Source organism: Corvus brachyrhynchos, unplaced genomic scaffold (genome assembly GCF_000691975.1).
Source record: "Corvus brachyrhynchos isolate BGI_N302 unplaced genomic scaffold, ASM69197v1 scaffold84, whole genome shotgun sequence".
NCBI lineage: Eukaryota > Metazoa > Chordata > Aves > Passeriformes > Corvidae > Corvus > Corvus brachyrhynchos.
The window spans coordinates 2192772-2213102 of record NW_008237434.1 but is presented as its reverse complement, the minus strand read 5'-3'; the positions used below and the strand labels follow the sequence as shown (position 1 = coordinate 2213102).

Sequence of the window (20331 nt, the reverse complement as noted above, 5' to 3'; positions counted from 1 at the left end):
CGTCGATGCTTTGGGGGGCAGGAGGAGGAGGAGGGTTGTGGGTGGTTTTTTCCTGCTGTCTCTGGGAGAGGAAACCAAACCTCCCCTTTCTGGGTGTTAACTCTCCAGCCCCCATGGGTTGGGTTTCAAACCACGTTTCTTAGGACTCGTTCTTTTGTAATAATGATTTGTACTGTTGTTTTTATGAAGAGGCAAAAGCAACAAGCTGGGAACCAAAAAGGATATGCTCGTAGATTTTGTTATTGTATAAATGAAGGTGAATAATTAACCTGTTACACTTGATATTTTTGCAGATCAAAAGAAGGAGGAAACTATGCCCACAGAGGGAGAGAAATCTCCCGAGGCAGAGAATAACAACAATAATAATAAAAAAGGGAAAACTGGAAGCTCACAGGTAAAGAACACACACCCGAATAGGGAAGTGCCCAAACTATTAGCATTTAAAATTAAATATTCAGCTAACAGCATTTCCTGCTCAGGGCATCTTTCTTTGGGTTGGATGAAACACGGTTGGGTGCAATGTTTTTACTGCCTGGACATGTTTGTTTGATTGGATTTTGCAGTGATCAGCTGCTTTCCATGTAATAGAAGCATTTAAAATTTTTTTTTCTTTATTTTAAGGGGGAAAAAGGACTGAAATAAGGATGCAGTTGAGGTGTTGGCGGTCACATAATCACTGATAATTAGGGACTTTTAAGGACATGTTTAAAGATTATTTACTGCAATTCATACTTCCTTATTCAGAGCTGTATCATATGCAGAAGCACCTTTTTTTTTTTTTTGGCTTCCTGTGCAAACCTTAATGCTGACTTCTGATGGTTCATACTTGCACTCTTCTCCTGAATCCTGTCTGTTTTCTCTTTTTATGGATAGGATTCTCAGCCTTCACCTCTTGCTTTGCTAGCAGCTACTTGCAGCAAAATAGGAACTCCTGGTGAGAATCAAGGAACTGGACAGCAGCAGATTATTATAGACCCAAATCAAGGTTTGGTGCAGCTTCAGAATCAGCCACAGCAGTTGGAATTGGTAACAACTCAGCTTGCTGGAAATGCTTGGCAGCTCGTTGCTGCTGCTCCTTCTGCTTCAAAAGAAAATAATGTTGCTCAACAAGGATCTTCTGTTGCCTCAAGTGCAGCAAGTCCCTCCAGCAGTAACAATGGAAGTACATCTCCTTCAAAAACCAAATCGGGCAATTCTTCTACAACGACCCCGGGACAATTCCAAGTCATTCAAGTACAAAATCCAAGCGGTAGTGTCCAGTACCAAGTGATTCCACAGATTCAGACAACAGAAGGTCAAATCAATCCATCTAATGCTACTGGTCTACAAGACATACAGGGTCAGATTCAGCTTATTCCTGCAGGGAATAATCAAGCTATCCTCACAACTGCAAACAGGACAGCTTCGGGAAATGTTATTGCTCAAAACCTAGCAAATCAGACAGTTCCAGTCCAAATTCGGCCTGGTGTTTCCATACCGCTGCAGCTGCAAACTATTCCTGGTACTCAGGCGCAAGTTGTAACAACGCTACCTATAAACATTGGTGGGGTAACCCTGGCGTTGCCTGTGATTAACAACGTTGCCACTGGAGGAAGTTCAGGGCAAGTTGGCCAGTCTACTGAGAGTGGAGTTTCCAATGGAAATCAGCTGGCGTCTACACCTGTCACTTCCGCCTCTGGTAGTACCATGCCAGAGTCTCCTTCCTCATCTTCCACCGCTACAACCACTGCCTCAACATCTCTGACTAGCAGTGACACACTGGTAAGCTCTGCAGAAACAGGCCAATACACAAGCACAGCAGGCAGCAGTTCAGAGCAGGCGACTGAAGAACCTCAAACAACTGCTACGGACTCCGAAGCCCAGAGCTCCAGTCAGCTTCAGTCCAATGGACTACAGAATGTCCAGGATCAGTCAGGTTCCCTTCAGCAGGTCCAGATCGTAGGGCAGCCTATTCTGCAGCAGATACAGATCCAGCAGCCTCAACAGCAAATTATTCAGGCCATTCCTCCACAGTCATTTCAGCTCCAGTCAGGGCAGACTATACAGACCATCCAGCAGCAGCCTTTGCAGAATGTTCAGCTGCAGGCAGTGAGCCCAACTCAGGTGCTCATCAGGGCTCCAACTTTAACACCATCAGGACAGATCAGCTGGCAAACTGTGCAGGTTCAGAATCTGCAAAGCCTTTCAAATCTTCAAGTTCAAAATGCTGGGTTACCTCAACAACTAACCATTACCCCTGTGTCTTCAAGTGGTGGCACAACCATTGCCCAGATTGCTCCGGTGGCTGTTGCTGGTACCCCCATCACTCTGAATGCTGCCCAGCTTGCTTCAGTACCTAATCTTCAAACAGTAAGTGTTGCCAACCTGAGTGCTGCAGGTGTTCAAGTTCAAGGAGTTCCTGTTACCATTACCAGCGTTGCGGGTGAGTGGTCTGACATAGTTTTGGGTTTTTGCTTGTTTGTGGGCTTGTTTTGTTTTGTTTTGTTTGAGGTGGTTGGTTGTGGCTTTGGTTTGGGTTTCTTTTTATTGTTACAAGAATACCAGATGGTTTTAGATAAATGCTTTTTTTTCAAAATTTTCTGTAATAAACATTAAACCCTTAACTGTGAGGAAATATCTTACACTTCACTTACCAGTAAAATTCAGATTTTAAAACAGCTGATATTTTTGCTAAACACTGAGTTAATATTACCAGTTATGTTAATTGAAATGGAACTGTTTGTATTTGATAAACTATGCTTAAATGATTCTGTCCTCCATCTTACTAAAGACCTGTAGGCTCCAGAAGTGAACATGAGACTTTACTATTAGAGCTTTGATATGTTTGAAAAACAACACGAAAAAGCTTTTTCCAACCAGTCAGTATTGCTAATCTCTTTTTAAGGTATGTAGAATGAGAAGTGACAGTATGTAACCTGGGTTATCTTGTTTCCTGGCATGCATTCATATGGAACTACTCGTTGCATTCTGCACTAGTTCATAAAGTTTGAGTTCTGCAAAGAGATTGAGTGGAATAAGGTGTGCTTGCACATAGCATAGTTTCTGTGGCTTGCTTTAGAACAAATAATAAAACCAACTGGTGACTGTACTTCAGTACTTGCTGCTAAACTTTTGATATGGACTGTGAAATGCCTGTTTGATTATGCTGGTCTGTGCAAGGTCTCTGTAGTGTCTCACAAGGACAACTATGTAAAATTTGCCGACTTTTAATGTTTCAGATAAAACTTGATTTAGGTAGGAGTTCTTTTTGCCAGCTTGATAGCTACTTACCTAAGCTTGGGTTTATGTCATAGAAGTAAAAATCTTTTATTGTAGTAGTTACAATAAACTCTTCTTAACAACAGCCTGACTATCAGCACAGGTTTTTTAGTATAAAACTGTAAGAAAAAGCACACTGTGTTTAACTGCTGTCCAGTCTGCATAAGCAAACATTAGTATCATATTAATTCCTAAATGGTCTGGCTTTTTTATAATCATATACTAAGATGAGAAATGTTTCACTGGGCAGAAGATTGTTCTCTTTAATTGAAATGTTTTTGAGGAGACTAAACAGTTCAGTAGAAAGAAATTTGCTGTTGGGAGAATTTAGTCTGCTGTGGTACTTAGTGGCACTGGATGGCATGTTGCTATACTAAGAGCTGAGTTAGATGCACTAAACCTGGCTTGTTTAAGGAGTGTCACTCAAACTTTAATCTGGGTAATCAGAAGTAAAATCTTGACCTTGTGTTTAGCTGTAATGGTTCAAAGAGAAGTTTTGGTTAGCTATAGCTGTGCACCTTGCTATTTACCTTGGAACACTTTTTTTTCTTGATGGGAAGGTGCTGGTTGACCATTTTCTTAGATAGAAGTCTGTACTTTGGTAGGGGGCTCTTTGCAGGAAGCCTGCTTTGGGAACAGCCTAGATTTGGGGCTGCAGGAAGAACCTTTCTGCATTTAGGTTTTTTCTCTGCTTACTTATGGTGTACTACTGTTTAGTACACACTAGCAGGAATTAGAGCAAGAGATTCTGAATATATTCTTTGTTGGTTATATTGACCTTACCTGTGCTTGCATATGATGTCTTTTGGAAAATGAAGGGATTGAGATTGGTAACTTGAGGATGAAAGAAGGGGAATGAGTCACAAGAATGGTCCTGGACAAGCCAAGCCTTAGTCATACAGTGTTTGTATGTTAACTAGACTACATTTTGTGACCACTGAATTCCTCTTCACTGTGCCCACTCTCTCCCGCCCTGCTCCCAGGAGGCCTTATGGCTGTTTCTATAATTTTTTTGGCAGCAGTGAATCATAGAAACATAGAATAGTTTGGATTGAAGGGGACCTTTAAAGGTCATCTAGTTCAATCCCTCTGCAGTGGTCAGGGGCATCTTCAACCAGACCAGGTTGCTCAGAGCCCCATCCAACCTGGCTTTGAATGTTTCCAGGGACGGGGCATCCACCACCTCTATGGGCAATCTGTTCCAGTATTTGCCTCTTTGTAAAAAACCCTCTTTCTTATGTCTAACCTACACCTACCTGCTTTCTTCTTAAGGCCATTCCCCGTTGTCCCATCACTACATGCTCTTGTAGAAAGTTCCCCTCCAAGTCTCTTGTAACCCCTTTAGGTATTGGAGGGTGCTATAAGATCTCCCCAGAGTCTTCTTTTCTTTAGACTGAACAACCCCATTTCTGTCAGCCTTTCCTCATAGGAGAGTTGCTCCACCCCTCTAAGTATTCTGACATTTTTTTCCTTTCCCTAGTCAACAAGGTATTATTTTTTCCCCAAGACTTGATGTTACAGAGAAGCAACAAGCCGTGTGAATGCAAGAGACTGGTAGTAATTTCCTTCTCTTACTTATCTCTGCTTCTGTCCTGTGAAACTTCCTGATGCTACACTCTGGGAATGGGAGATGTGGTAGAATGGAAAGGAAAGTGAAGAACATGATGTGCAGTCCTTAATGCTGTATTAAGATTCCAAGGAAAGAATGGTTATGAAATAGAAAATTGCGAATATGCTAAGATACAAACTTTGCTTGCCACTTAAAAAGAATAAGCTGACTTGATCAGGGCTGTTAACTTCCTCAGGTTTGCTGGTTTTTATTTGAAATGTTTTTTGTTTGTTTTTTTTGTTGTTGTTGTTATTCCCAGGCATCATTGCAGGAAACCTTTTGAAAAAATAAACAGCTCAGCTACCTCAATATCTGCAGACTGGTATTTCTTCCCTGCAGTACCTGAGCTTGCCAGTGTGAAGTGTCTTGAAAATAAGCTGAACTCTCCACAAGTAGATCAATCACCACAAATGAGCAGTAGAAGTTAGGTGTTAGAAATGAGCTGTATGGAGGATGTCCAGAAGATATTAAGGAGAAGGCTGAGGGAGGAACTCATCCCATGCATTGATTCAGGTGCTCTAACTTTGTTAAGGAAAAGAAGTTACTTTGTCCTTCAATTAAACCCCTTCAATCAAGCCAGCTGAGTTTCTAGGAAAAAAACTTTAAAAATCACAATAAAAAATCACAATAAATAAATGTTTTTGTATTTGTGTCATATTTCTGTTCCATGTACAGTGGTTTTCCTAGTTATTTCCACAGGGAGATATTTAAACACTTCTTTTTTCTGTAGTTTTTCAGTAGTAAATGAACTAGTAAAGCAAAAAAATACTTAGCTTAAAATTATAATGGAATTGTTAATTTATAAAAATTTTTGAGAAATGGGGGGAGTTGTGTTTTTTGTGGTTTGGGGGGGGGTTTGTTGTTACTGCTTTGTCAAATGGATTCTAAACTCCAAAAGAGGAAAATTTCACATTGAGAAGAAAAACATTAAAATCTTCTGGTAAATACTATACTTTGGTTTACCTTTCATAACCTTTGTTACTGAAAGTCTACTGTAAACCTAGCAAGACGTATAAGTGTGTTTGTGGTTTTTTGTTGTGTTTTTCAGTTAAGAGTTCAAAAACTGATCCTGGTAAGTACCATACTTTGAGTTGTATGTTGCGTGTGGTCAAAACAGAGGACAAAGCAGAGAAGTTCTTGCATTGTTTTGCTTTCTGGCCTGAGGGAAAACTTCAGTGTCAATGGTGAAAAGTATTATTTTACTCTGAGAGTGACTGAGTACTGACACAGGTTGCCCAGAGAAGTTGCAAATTCTCCATCTTTGGAGATATTCAGAAACTGTCTGGACATGGTCCTGGACAACTTTCTGTAGGTGGCCCTGCTTGAGCAGAGTGATGGGACCAGATGCCCTCCAGAGGTCTCTTAAAGTCTACACCAGTCTGTGATTCTGTAAAATTTTATTGAGGTGTATAAAGTGTCAGTCAAAGGTATAATTAAATGTACAGAAGAAAGTTTTAATCTTCTCATCCAGTTAAGTTTCTGAGCATTAAAACCAGGTCTTTAAACAGTTGTTTAATTAAGAGGTAGTCAAACAACAGGCTACATAAAAACCACTGTTTGCTCGAACATTCACAGGTCTACTAATACCTGCCTTGCTAAGGGATCAGGACCTGTCATAGCCTTTTACCAAGCTAGTTCTGTACAAAGTATTTCTTCTGTGCTCTGTCAGTTGTTCTGCACAAGGTTCCCCTTGGAAGGGGATAGCCTAGAATGTTACAGGTGGCAACTTCCTGAATTTAGCCCCTGTGGTCTTGGGGACAAGCAGATACTGCAGAGTACCCTTGCCTTTTTTCAAGGCTTCTGCTGTGAGAGTTGCAGATGCAAGTTCAAAGGATTCCTGTCCCCAGCCCCTTTTTAAAATAAGGTATCTTTTGCCTTTTCAAAGCTTATTTTCAGGCTCTTTGATTTGTCTAGATGTGTTAGTTGACAATATAAGGGACTATGTGAAAGGAACTGATTTTAGTACTAGTTGATTCTAAGAAAAATAAACAGTTAATAAAATTGTTTCCTTTTGATAGGCTAAGTTGTTTTGTCTGTTTGGTTTGTTTTGGTGTTTTTCTTTTTTTCTTTTTCTTTTTTTTGGGTGTTTTTTTTGTTTTTTCCCTCAGAATAATTCCCTCTTTTTTATGAGGAAAAAAGTAATAGATCAAACTCATATCTACCTTAATTATACATCTTAGAGTAATATTGTGGCGTGATGATGGAGGTGTTTGCACCATACAAAAGTGAATGAGACGATTTTGTTTTAAAATAGTGAAAAATGTTATTTGTATTTTATGTATACTTGTTCCAAGCATTTTTTACTTGCTTTAAGCAAAAGTCATCAGATTCCATCACCTTGCAACACAAGTTCTGGGCAGTTTCTTGAAGATGAGTGGTGACATGGCCTGAATTATGGGGAATATGGAATTCATCCACCCAAAATAACCTGGAGCAATGACTTCTGTTCAGTGGAACAGTCTGTTGCTTGGAAATAGTACAGCTGGAGAGTTTTAAGTCTTTTGTAGGGGTGTGCTGTGGGCTCCGAACTAGTTCTTAATGACAGTGAAATTCAATGTCAAGTGTTCTTATTGGGGTACTTAAAAATATATAATGAGCCTTGCCCTTCTGTTCCATACTCTGTAATAATGTGAGCTACTAAGGCATTTCTCTCTTTGGCCAGATACTCTCATGTCACTGTGACTAGTAGTTATGTAATTTGTCAGTACCTTGAGGTCTCCTGGTTTCTTGTGCATTTTCCCAGGTGTCTGCATCCAGCTTCAGCCTGTCTTCAAGGCTTTCTCTTCCCTTTCCCTCTTTATTAACTCTTCTTGTGTGACAGTCACTAGTTTTAGGACTTGCAGTTCAAAGACTCAATATATTGTTTAGACATGACTGTCATTCTGGGTCAAAGTTTGATGAGGACTTTGAAGCATTCCATCAAATTCTTTAAACAGGAAAAAAAAGGATTAACTGTATGTCCCTCAGGAACAGTGACTGGAAAAAGGGAAACATCACACCAATTTTAAAAAGGTAGTAAGTAGGCCCCTGAGAATTACCAACCAGTCAGCCTCATCTCTGTGTCTGGTACGATCATGAAAGACACATGCAAGCTATGTCCAGGCACGTGGGTACAGAGGTGATTAGCCACAGCCAACATGCTGTCCCAAATGTACACCACACATGGCTTCACAAAGCACAGATCGTGCCTGAATAATCCAGTGGCCTTCTGTCACAGAGGGACTGTATCAGTAGGTAAAGGAAGAGCTGCTGACAATAATCTACTTCATCTGCCATGACTTATGTTAGGGTTTTTGACATAGGCCCTCACAGTAGCCTTGGAGAGGTACAGATTTTTGTGGATGATAGGGAAGTAGCTGGATGGTCACATTCAGAGTTGCCCTCAATGATTCAATCTCCAAATGCAGATCAGTAATCAGTGATGTCCCTCAGGGGTCCATACTGGGACCAGTACTGTCAGTGTCTTTACTAATGGCGTTGTGTGTGCCCTTGGCAAGTTTGCAGATAGCTCCAAAATGAGTGGTGCAGTTGATGTGCTTGAGGGAAAGGATGCCATCCAAAGGGATCTTGGCAGGCTTGGGAAGTGGGCCAATGTGAACTTCATTGTACTTCAGCAAGGCTGAATGAAAGGTCCTGCTCCTGTGATGGGAGAGTCCCTAATCTCAGTGTAGATTGCATGATGAAGTAATTGATTGAGAGCAGCTCTGTGGAGAAAGATTTGGGGATATTAGTAGATGAAGAATGGGATATGTGCTGGCAATGTACACCTGCAGCCCAGAAAGTCTATTGTATCCTGGGCTACATAAAAACAAACAAAGGCCAGTAGTTCATGGGATGTGATTCTCTCCCTCTTTGCCACTGTTGTGAGACCCCATCCATAGTAGTGTGTCCAGTGCTGGAATCCCCACTAAAAGACAGACATGGATCTGTTAGGTCCAGAAGAGGGCCATGAAAATGATCAGAGAGCTGAAACACATCTTGTATGAAGATGGGCTGAGAGAGCTGGGGTTGTTCAAACTGGTGAAGAGAAGGCTCTGGGAGACCTTACTGCAGCCCTTCAATATACAACAGGATCTTGTCAAAAACACTTTTTACCATGACCTGCCCACAGTAACAGCACAAGGGGCAGCAGTTTTAAGATGAAAAATTGTAGGTTTAGATTGGACATAAGGAAGAAATTCTTTACTCTGAGGGTGGTGAGACACTGGAACAGGTTTTCCAGAGAGGTTGTAGATGCCCCATCCCTGGAAGTGTTCAAGGTGAGGTTGGGTAGGTCGTTGAACAGCATGATCTAGATGAAGATGTCCCTGCCCATGGCAGGGGGACCAGAGCTGCATGATCTTTAAAGGTGCCTTGTGACCCAAACCACTCTATGATTCTATGAATATAAGAATCAAAAGTGTTTCTGACCCTGTCTCATGCTGACTGCAGGTGATGCATACAACAGTGCTCCGATTCTCTTCCCACCGTTCAGTCATCTGCATCTTCCTGAGCCAAATATATAGATTTTTTTTAACAAGTTTAATAATTCTTGATGGATTTATTTTCTCTGAATTTGTCCATTCTGAGTCTGCCTAATTTTTTTTATGCATTCAGTATTTGTCTGCAATATATTGTGTTTTAATTGTTGCATAAGACACATTTTTATGAATGTTCTTAAGCTCCTCTATTAAGAAAACTTAAAATACCTGATTAATCTTCATACTACTCAGAGTCTTCTGTTACTCTCTATTACATATGGTGGATTTTGAGGGAGGGGAAGGTGTTTAGTCTAAAGTCCTAGAATATTACATTTACGTTGTTGAATGAAAGAAAATGCCTTTTTGTGACAACATATATCCTGTGGGGCTCCTCTCGTGTTAATGTAATAGCGAGTATGTCAAGAAACAGAACTCAGTAAGTGGTGTAGCTAAGCAAAGAGATGCCTGTAGGTGGTAAAAAGGTGAAAAGGGTTTAAAATAGCCACATTACATACAAGCAAACTGGCAAATATAAACACCAAAGGTCGAAGTCAAAGAAGCTGAAAGACAGGGGTTGCATGATTTTTTTTTTTTTTTTTTTAAATAACATGCAGTGTTTTCCTGGATGTTCACCGACAAGCAAGATACAACAAACATCTTGAAAGAAACAAGGTGCAAGCTGTGGAATCTGTAGTAAAAAGATAAGTACAGAGTACTGAGCTGTATTAAAAGAAAACCAAAACAACAAGCAAGAAAAGGAGTCTGTCTTAGATTTTTTTTACTTCATAGTGTGTGACTTGGCATTCTGAGAGTGTAGATGGGAGGAGTATAGAAATGTAGCATACTTTTTCCAAAATCATGAAAGGTCACAACTGTTCTCAGGTTGCCTTGAGCTGAGAATTGTTGCAGAACCACAGTGTTCTGAATATTATAGTGCTGGCATCCTTTTCAAATGTTTCAAAGTAATTACAGGAGAAGCATTTAGTCTTCTAATGACAAAATTGCTTTGGTTATGGGATTTTCTTAAACTGAAATTCAATACAGTGGCAGAAACAGTTTAACAACAAACTGTGCCGGTGAAAACAAACATTTGCCATGGTGATGGTAGCATAAAAATAAGTGTCAATATACTGTTCCTGAACTTGATGCCTAAGGGATCTGCAATCTACCTGTTCAGATAAATTGCCCATGGAGAATAACCTGGTAAATATGCCTCAGTAAAACAAGTCTTTTCTGACTGACCTGTGAGTAGCAAGGTGTGACTTCATCATTACTTCTAAAATAAAGTGGTAAGGGGAACCATTTCAAGTACCAACTTTGCTCATAATTGCCAGGTGAAATAGGTTTATAATGAGCTATTTCTATGCTATAAACTTCAAGAAGAAAATGTAAGCTTTAAAGTCTTCAAAGAACAATGTTACCAAAGCTGTGTTTCCATGTTAGATTATGTGTGTCATCAATACAGATGCACTCTCTTGAGAATATTGGGTTTTGCCATCCCCTCTCTCACTCCCTATTGTCAGAAATCGGAGTGTATAGAACAGAAAATGAATTGGTTAAGCTTTCTTGTTCATAAAATGCCAAGTAAGTGAATTGAGTGATATGGCACATCTTCAACAGCTTCATAGTATTTTTTTCTTTTTTAAAGCATACCTAGATCTGCACTAAGCCAACCTCCTTGTTCTTCCACTACCACCTGTGAGGGAAAGACAGGAAGCATATTCAAAATTTCATTTCAACAGCTTCCTCCCTGTAACTTAAATTTTGGAGTACTAAGCTTCATGTGATTTTGGAGCTAGTAGATGAAATAAATCAATTCTTACTGGTTTTATATATTAAAAACCTTTTAATAGCAGTGATTTTTGAAAAAGCTAACTATATATGAAATGTGATGTTGTGTTCTAAGAGGAATATTAATTTCAAGGGAAACAGAGTTATTATTGGGGGTTGCCCTGTGGAGAGCCAGGAGTTGGACTTGATGATGCTTGTGGGTCCCTTCCAATTCAGCATGTTCTCTGATTATTGAAAAACAACTCTTTTTTCAGTGGTCAATAATTTTTAATGGATAATTTAGTTAATAAAAGTTGCTTGATTTATATGCTATAGCATAGTAGCTTTGGAAGTAGTCAGGACTGCATAATAAAGTATAATTTTTATAATTAATATTTTGCTCTGGTTATGACCCTTTCACCAAAACAGTAGCTCTGGACATCTGTAGTCTCTTGAGAAATGTAGCATCAGAGCACATGCTTAGGTTAGTTTGGGGTATGGTTATACAGTTACATTGATTTCTGTATGCATCCTCTCCTAACAGTGGAGTTTCCACTGATGTTTAATGCTGCTGAGAGTTGATAGCAGTCATACACCTTGATCAGTTGGTCATCGGGAAAACTGTGTCACCCCAACAAGCATATTTAATCTTCATAGGTTGGCAGACTAGTATTGTTTTGTTGTAAAGAGAGAATTACCAGTTAAGATCTTCCTGCCGAAAAAGCCCTTGAGATATATGTTAAGTACAAGCCTGAGTTTCCTTAATTATAGTTTCAAGTGATGATGTGACCAGTTTTCCCTTGAGAAAAATACTGAAGTTTTAGAAATATGGGCCTTGATTTTCTTGTTTCTTTGGTCATCAGGAAGTAACTGAAAAAAGCATGAAGCTTTTCAGTTTGTTCTGATCCAAAAAAACAAGACTAGGTAAACGGTTTTACAGGGTTAACAGTGTTACAGAAAATGTCAGAACTTTTTTTGGTTTGGATCTTACAGATTTATGTGGCTCTTCTTTTGTGATTCTATGATACGTAGTTTTGTTGGTCCTTGCCTGATGAAGGCTATAACAAAGTTTCCATTTTTACATCTTTAATAAACAAATTTGTTTTAATATTGGTCAGCTTATTCACCTGTAGGCTGTTAATAAAACCAAAACTTGTGGCTCACAGTAAGTTTAGTCTTACACAGTAAGATATTTAAAAATGGTTCATGAATATTGGTTTTTTCCTGATAATATCCTTTAAATTCCTTTTAATCACCTTGCCATTTTTTTTTTTGCACATTTACTTTTATCTTGATCAATATATATTTCATATAGCCAAAATATTTACTTCAAGGACATTCATGAACCTTCTAGTCAAGTGTAAAATATGTAAGCTGGCTAAAGCATAGTCCAAATCCCATAACACCCAACCAGAAAAGCTCTCAGTCCTACTTCGCAAAATCCAAATAGCATACTGGAATCTTAGCTTATATTTTTTCATGTTAGCCTAATGCTGTCCTTTCAAATTCAGTTATTATTACTTCATGGCAATACTCAGAAATTGAATGGGGATGCAAAAAATGACACTTTGAGTGTATGGTTTTTTTCCATATGGCAGAAGTGTGTAAGACAGGTATTTGATTTTTGTTTTGTTTTGGGATTTTTGTTTTTTTTTGTTTCAGTTTGTCAGGTGTTGAGCTCTGCTAGTCAGACTGTGGAGACTGACAGTCCACAGGTTTCTTTCTAGTCCTATCCCTGTTTAAAAGTTAGGGGGAAGAGTTAAAGGAAAGAACTGGGCCACATTCTGTTGTGGCTATAAGCTGTAGAATAATCTGAGAATTGTGCAGGGGGATGGGGGAGAGGGAGATGTTCCATAAAAGTAGATCTAAGAATCTCAATTTCTTACATCTGCTACGAGTTTCCATGTAATATGTCTGATACTTTGCAGCACAGCTGTTGCTTGAGTTTTCAATTGTTGCTCTAAGTTTCAGTGTGCAGGAAACTACTGGTGTTCATCTGAAGGGAAGTGTTCTTGGACACTCACCCTAAATATGATTTTCTTTTTGACTATTTATTCAATGATGATGAAAATTAAGAGTTTTTTGGAAGGGTCTCTTTTCTTTAGTACAACAAGTTATTTTTCTGATTCCATCTCCTTCTTTAGAATACTTAATAAATTAAACATATTTTCTTTTCATTTGAAGTTACAGTATCCAAAACAACCAGAGACATTGCCATTTGGTTGTTCAAGACTAAATTTTGTGAAACTGTAGCTCTGTGTTTGATGTTTATATTGGTTTTGTATGGGTCTTTCTGTGTTGTATTTGTGGTAGCTCCTTCCTATGTTTAGTAAAGTAATAAAAAATAAACTTTCTTTCAGTTTAATGAAAGGTGCTACCAGCCGGGAAAACTTATTTTCTGGCTCAAAGTGCTGGAGTGCCCTCAGGTTGTCCTAAAGCACTAGAGTAAGGCCTTCCATTTTTAAAATTAAAGTAACTTGGTGAAACTTCTGGGGCCCTGGTTTTGTTTTGTGTTACCAATATGATTCTTGCACTAAAGGAAACAGACTTCATTTTTTTTAAGATGCTTAAACCCCTTAAACTTTATTGCCTTAAATTTCACTCTTGAAGTGGTACTTTCAACAGAAGTTAAACTTAGTTACTATGCTGTTCGGTAATTTTTTAACACACTGAGAGTTAGGAAGGTTTTGAAGAAGAGTATAACAAGTTCCTACAAATCTTGACAAAGTTAGCCATGGACAAAAGATACAAACTTGCTGCAGTGCCTCTGTAGGAGGTAGAAAAGACGGATGTCTATTTGATGCTGCAGTTTGCACTGGAAACTTTCTGCTTGTAGTAGCATCTGGACACAACGTTGTGATTTGTGATGACCCAAATTTCCTGTAGTAGTTGGGTCAATCCAGTTCTCCTTATTCCAAAGTGATCTTCTCTACAGAATGTGTGGGTCCCTTGTATCAATGGTTGCTGTTTGTGTTCTGGGGAATTCTTCTTTTGTCACATATTGTTTCTTCATAAATCTTTATTAACCACTGCTTAGAAGAGAGAGCAGAATTGTCAGCATACTGCATCATCTTCTGTGTAAATATTTAAATTCAGTGTTGTCTTCGCATAGATGTAATTTTAAAATATGATTTGTGCTTCTTTCTTCAGCATGAAACCTCCTTTGTAGTAGATTTTTTTTTAAAAAAAAAAGAGGATCTCTAACTATATTGACACTGGCTTTTAAAAAATGTTTAAATCTTGGCTATATCTTAGTCAAAGCATTATATTTTATTATATTATATAGACATGTTATTATAAGCATATTGTATTATAAATCAATATATAAAGTATATAGATATTATCTTATTATAAATTACTGTATGTCTTTGTGGAAAAAGAATATTAAAGGGTGTTTTCAAGCTTACCGTACCTGGTGTATGCAGGGCAAGGCAGGATGAGAAACTTCTTTTCCCCATTGCTTTGCATCAGTGAGTTGTCAATGGGTGAGTTGCTGCATCAGCTCTGATGCCTGTAGAGCTTTGGAACTCTGCAGGCTGTCTTGTAGTAATATGCATTGAATTATGGGTGCTAACTACAGCCTTCTCTTTGCTTTCTAGAATATGCAGTTGAACAAATTTTCTTTTTGGCAGCATTAGCCACTGTGGCTCTAGGTACATTTTGCAAAGTGTTTCTCAGATTTTGCAGTAAGGTGCACCCTACTGAGATAACTCTCTCATTGATGCTCTCATCTTTTGGACTACTAAACATTGATTGCACAACAGCAACCGGAAGTATATCAAATTTTTTTGGAGGAACTATGTACCAGAACTTTGAAGTGTCCTTTTCTTAGTCTTAAATTTCTTTTCTTTCCAAGATCCAATTTTCTAATGCTTTACTCTCATGATTTGTGTAGATCATTAAAGTCATTTTCTTTCCCTTCTCCCCTATTTGCCTCAGAGAGTAGTCTTTCTTGCTTGCTACTTCAGATGAACAAGAATAGGAAAGCAGGTATAGTGTGTGGTAAAAGGAAATTGGTTTGACTTATAATGGATGGCCAAGCCTAATAACCAGTGGTCAGTCACTCTGTAGAAAAGTACTTTTTAGGTACCGTGCATTAGCTTTCTTAGATAATTCAAATGCTGTTACAGTTTTGCAAATTAATTTTTAACCAAAAATGTGATTGATACATGTGTGTGTATTATTTGGCTTCATAGTAGTTACTTAAAGTTGTTGAATTTTCTTGCATGAATGTGTTACAAACTCGTGCAGGGGAAAATATATGTGAGTTTTAATTGCTAAGATGCAATTTTACTGCAAAATTGGAAAGCTGACCAAGTGATACTGAAGAGTAAAGGATGTGCAATCATAATCCTGTATCTTGTGTTAATAAGTAATGCGTTTACTTAATGGCTTAAATGGGAAAGATTAGTGACTAAGATCATGCAGGTTCTTCTATTTGAGAAGCTTAAAAATTTTCTATTCTGTCATAATCATATTTGTAATATTGCAATAAGTGAGACTCCTATTGCACTTGATTTGTAAAGTAAGTACTATATCAGGTTTCCTTGCTGTTTGCATTTTGTCCTGTGGTCAAATAAATGGTTACTATCCCAAAGCAAGAGAGAACTTAGGCCTGAGAGGAAATTAAGTGCAATTGAGTATCAGTGTTATTTTGTATCAACATTATTTTGTAACATTCAGTTGGACCTTAACTTTATATTCTGACAGTATGTACAATAAAGCTCAGTCATACACAAGTTCAGTGATGATTTTGTTAATCAAGATATTTCACAATTTCAGAAATCATTATTAAAGAAATCATGGGAACTTGAGAAAACTTTTTCTCTTCCAAAAGCAGGTGTCAGTGTGCAGTGACTGCTTTCACGACTTGTACAGAATAACATAGATGAACTGAAGTGTGACTTTGTTCCCTCACGTAGTGATTTGTTTAGACCTCTTTCTGAAACCTGTGCTGAAACATGAGAGCTCTTGTTACTGAAAGGTTTGATTATGAATGGCAAAGTGTAGTGATATCAGGTCTTGTGGTTTGGAGTATGTCAGGAAGAAGCAATGTCAAGTGATCTCATGATTGTAGCAGCATTTCTGGAAGGCTTTAAATAGCATTTAATGCCTCTAGTAAGACAATGAAAGGAATATTTTTAATAAGCCTTTTTTTCTCCATCTAGAAAGTGTCAAGAGATCATTCTGTTCCTGTATGGATAACATTATCTCAACCACCTCTTTTTAGAGCAAGCAGGTTTGTTGGGTTTGGGTTGGTTTTTTTTTCAAATAAGAAGCCAGTTTATACCTAGATCCTCTCAACTGAAAAATCCTCACTATTTCAAGCTTCTAGAAGTTGCCCTCATTTAATTTAGTAGGCTGCTGACAAACTCATATCAACATTTAAGTTTTCTCAGTATCTTTTCTTTGGTAGATATGATGTAAGAAATAATTAAATTCTCTTATCTTCCCTTTATATTCCCTTTATTTTTCTTCCTCTTTAATACTTACTAAAGTGTTTCGTGTGTAATACAAGTGATGTAAAAGTTAAAGCCCCTAGGGATCCATAGAATTCTAGTATATAGTTTAAAAAAATCCCATACAACTCAAGACTATAACAAAATCACTTTGAGATTTTGGGCATGTTCTGTCAGTTGTTTTGTGAAATTTTTTTGATTTTTCTTCAGGAGAAAAGATATGTCAACTGGTCTAAAATACACTCCTATTATTGTCAAAGAACAAATACTTTTATGTTTAACAGCTTTAAAATGAGAATAGATACATTTCTACCCTGTGTACTACTTGTGTGCTAGCTTGTTAGGATGCTCTCTCAGGAGTTCAAAACAAAAATTTAGTCCAGTAATTATGTTATTGAACTTCCCAGTGCTTTCTGATAGCTATGTAAATCTCTGACAAAGAATATTTATCTTATATGTGTGCTTTCTTCAGTTATTCTTTTACCTCAAAAAATTAGATTTGCTTATTGAATGGTGTGGCCTGGTGCTTCAAATAAGGCAGTATTTATGATATTTTGAGAGCTTCAGAATCTTCTGTTCTGAATTTAGTAAGTGGAATTCAAGGGAAGGGAGTTTAAAATAGTGACTCCATGAGACTAATTTAAGGAAGAAAAATCAACATTCTTATTAGAAAATGTTACTACTAGTTAATGCTATCTAAAGAGCAGTCATCTAATTACTGTTTAGCTGAAACCATGTGGGGAATGTAATTGTCTGCCTCAGCAACCTTATTTGGCATTGTCTCCTTTGTATTTTTATTGTCATTTTTACAATTATTGTGAAGAATTTCTACTCAAATGTGTCACTGTATTATGTTTAATAAATAGGTTAGGGTGGTAGCTCAGTAGTGTGTATCCTGTATTCCAGGATATGCCCTGTCCTCACATGGGAGAAGGAGAGTTCAGAACAGGTGAAGTGTGCGTCAGCAGTGGTACTTGATATTCTGAAAAAGTATCAGAAGACCCTTGTGTGGTTGGTCATCTCATGATGACCAATCTCATGTCACTTGGACAAAGAAAGTTGGTTCATACTGAATCAGCAAAATAGATTGGATTTTTAGAAATGCTGAACGGGCTTCTCTATGAATGTGGATTGGGCATATCCTAGATCTATGTCCTGGATATTGGCCAGTAGTCATGGGGTGAGAAAAGTAGTCATCCTCCTCAGGGTTCAGATGCCTCAACTCACATCTTACTTCAAAAGCCTTGGTTTGGCAGCCCAGGGAAAGGTTGCATTGAAACTTGAGTAACAATTCAATAAAATCAGAGAGAAAGAGATAATTATCCTCTTCAGCTGAGTTCTGACCGCAGGCTGATTAGGTCTCAGGACTTCTTTGCTCCAGTAGGACTTTTTGACATAGATGGAGTCATCCCTTCTAACAGACTGCAATAAAAAAGTATAATTCTTAATAATGTACTCAAAAATGTGACTGATAATGAAAATAGAATAGGAGGCTGCAGTAGGCCACAATATCTGTTGTATCTTTAACTTTTGTAGTGATAATTCACAGGCTCTTCATTTATGTTGCTGCTCTGTGAATTAGAGGAGTTTGCACCTTGGGTATGTTTAACAGATGGAGAGTGGATTGTGCTCTGCAGAAGACTACACATTGAGCAAGTTCTTCCTTTTCATTTACTTTTGACTCACCAGAAAGTGCAACTGGTTTTCAACACAAGCAATCACATTATCATATTAATATTATCATATGAGGATAAGCATTAGATATAAAAAAAATTATTAGCCTTTTTTTGACTTTGGCTATTTATAGCACTTAGTCAGTGTTTCAACAGCTTAACAGCCTAACAAGGCGTTGCCCCATTACTAGCATTTTCTTTGGAAGCTCTAGTATCATCTTCAGCCATTGATAGACCAAAGTACTTGATCCTACTCTTTGCATTTTTATCATGATGTTCTTCTTACCCTGTCATATTCTCCCTCAAGGATTATCATGAGTGCTTTTCTTTCCCATTAAAGTATGGGAAATAAATATATTTCCAGTACATTGCTATTCTGAAAAGAAAGACTTTGTTCTCCCCTAAACATGTGGGGACTGCACTCAAGGTTAAGCCTGTAATTATTTTTCCTTTGCTGCAGATAGCAGAATTCTTTTAGAGTTTTTTTGTTTGTTTTACTATCTGTCCAACAGCAAGTAGGGTTCAAACACTATCCCTTATGGGCTTGTCCTTGCTCTTTTCAGAGAACTGAAAACTCTCAGCATCTGTCAGTATTTATGGCCTTCTTAAGAGGACAAGGAATTCATGTTTTTTCATATCTAGACATATCAGGTGCAACTTCCCGTCATAAGCCGAGGGAGATAACTGGAAAGATTTGGTCAGTGCTTCAGATGAAAATAACCTGGTAGTGACCTAGGCAGAAAACAGATTTATTCTATTTCATGTAGCCAGCAGTGGCCTTTAGGTGACAAGTCAAGTCACTTTGGGAGGTTCTCTGTATATTGTGTTCTTCAGTACTAACCTATCTGCCTGTGTGTGTTGGTGTTAGGTGGTGTGTATTAGGTTTCATCTCTGGCTGGTAGCATGGTGTTACACGAGATGGACTGTCCAAGCATCTATTGCCCCTCAGCAATCATGGGAACAAAGTAGTCATTGTCCCATGCTGGGTTGTGTGTTAGCTCACTCAGTAGCTGGGCAGTTTAGGCTTCAGAGAGAGCGTTCTTCCCAGTCTTATCCCCATTGGTGGTGTCTGTTATGGATGCTGCAGAAGTCACTAAAACACTTTAAAATCTCTCTGATTCATGTTATCCCCGAGGAATTTTTATGTTTTAAATGAATGCTTCAATACTGAGGACTTTCAAGTCTTAAAAGATTGTGTTCTGCTCTGAAGAATTCTGGTTGCCTGTTACTATTTTCTTATTGAGAGAGTGTATTTCCTTTAGTTTCACAGTTGTATGAAGGCACTGAATTTTTGAAAATGGCAGTATCTAATTATATTTTGTCCTGTTACTGGCAGGGCTGGCATTCAGTGTTGTCATATTGTGACTGGAAGTCATATCTCTGTGTCAGATTAGGTTTATTAGTGTATTTTCTAGGACTGTATAATACCAACTTTTAAAATAAACAGTAATATTACTCTGCTGTTCAAGAAACTACATTTCTTACATATATTGGAATAGTTTCTTTTGCTTTAGTATCAAGACAGCAATCCAGATTTCCTTAGATCAAGAAGATCAATGAGATCAATGGACTTACGCAATGAAGCTGAATTCTTCATTCATCAAGTCAGTCTTAGATTTTCATTTGATCCCTTCCCTGGGGAGGCTGTTCCAGTGATCAGCTACCCTCTCAGTGAAGAGCCTTTTCTTACTGTCCAACCTGAACTTCCCCTGGTGCAGATTCATGCCATTCCCTCATGTCCTATCACTGGTCACCAGAAAGAGGAGAGAGGTGAGCAGCACCTCCCGCTCCACTGCCCCCCTTGAGGAAGGTGTAGACTGTGTGGAGGTCACTCCTCAGCCTTCTCCCAGCTGAACAAACCAAGTGACCTCAGCTGCTCCTTGTAAGTCTTGCCCTCGAGACCTTTCATCATCTTGGTCCCCTCCTCAGGGCACACTCTGATAGTTTGATGTCCTTCCTACATTAAGGCACCCAAGCAGCACAGAGTGCTCGATGTGGGGCTGCAGTGGTGCAGAGCAGGGCGGGACTGCCCTCGAGTCACTGCCCTCGCTTGGCTCACTGCACTCTGCTGGGTGCACCCCGGGATACAGCGGGCCCTTTCA

At 38.5% G+C, this 20331-nt stretch overlaps 1 protein-coding gene across 1 annotated transcript in view; it reads left to right on the top strand.

The window, feature by feature from the left end:
- The window catches only part of SP4 (Sp4 transcription factor), a 30461-nt gene that overhangs the window by 469 nt on the left and 9661 nt on the right, over positions 1–20331 (top strand). Inside the window, exons 2-3 of the mRNA XM_008631344.2 lie at positions 294–394; positions 874–2422. Coding sequence (XP_008629566.2) covers positions 294–394; positions 874–2422 — 1650 coding nt within the window. The remainder of the gene's footprint in view (positions 1–293; positions 395–873; positions 2423–20331) is intronic.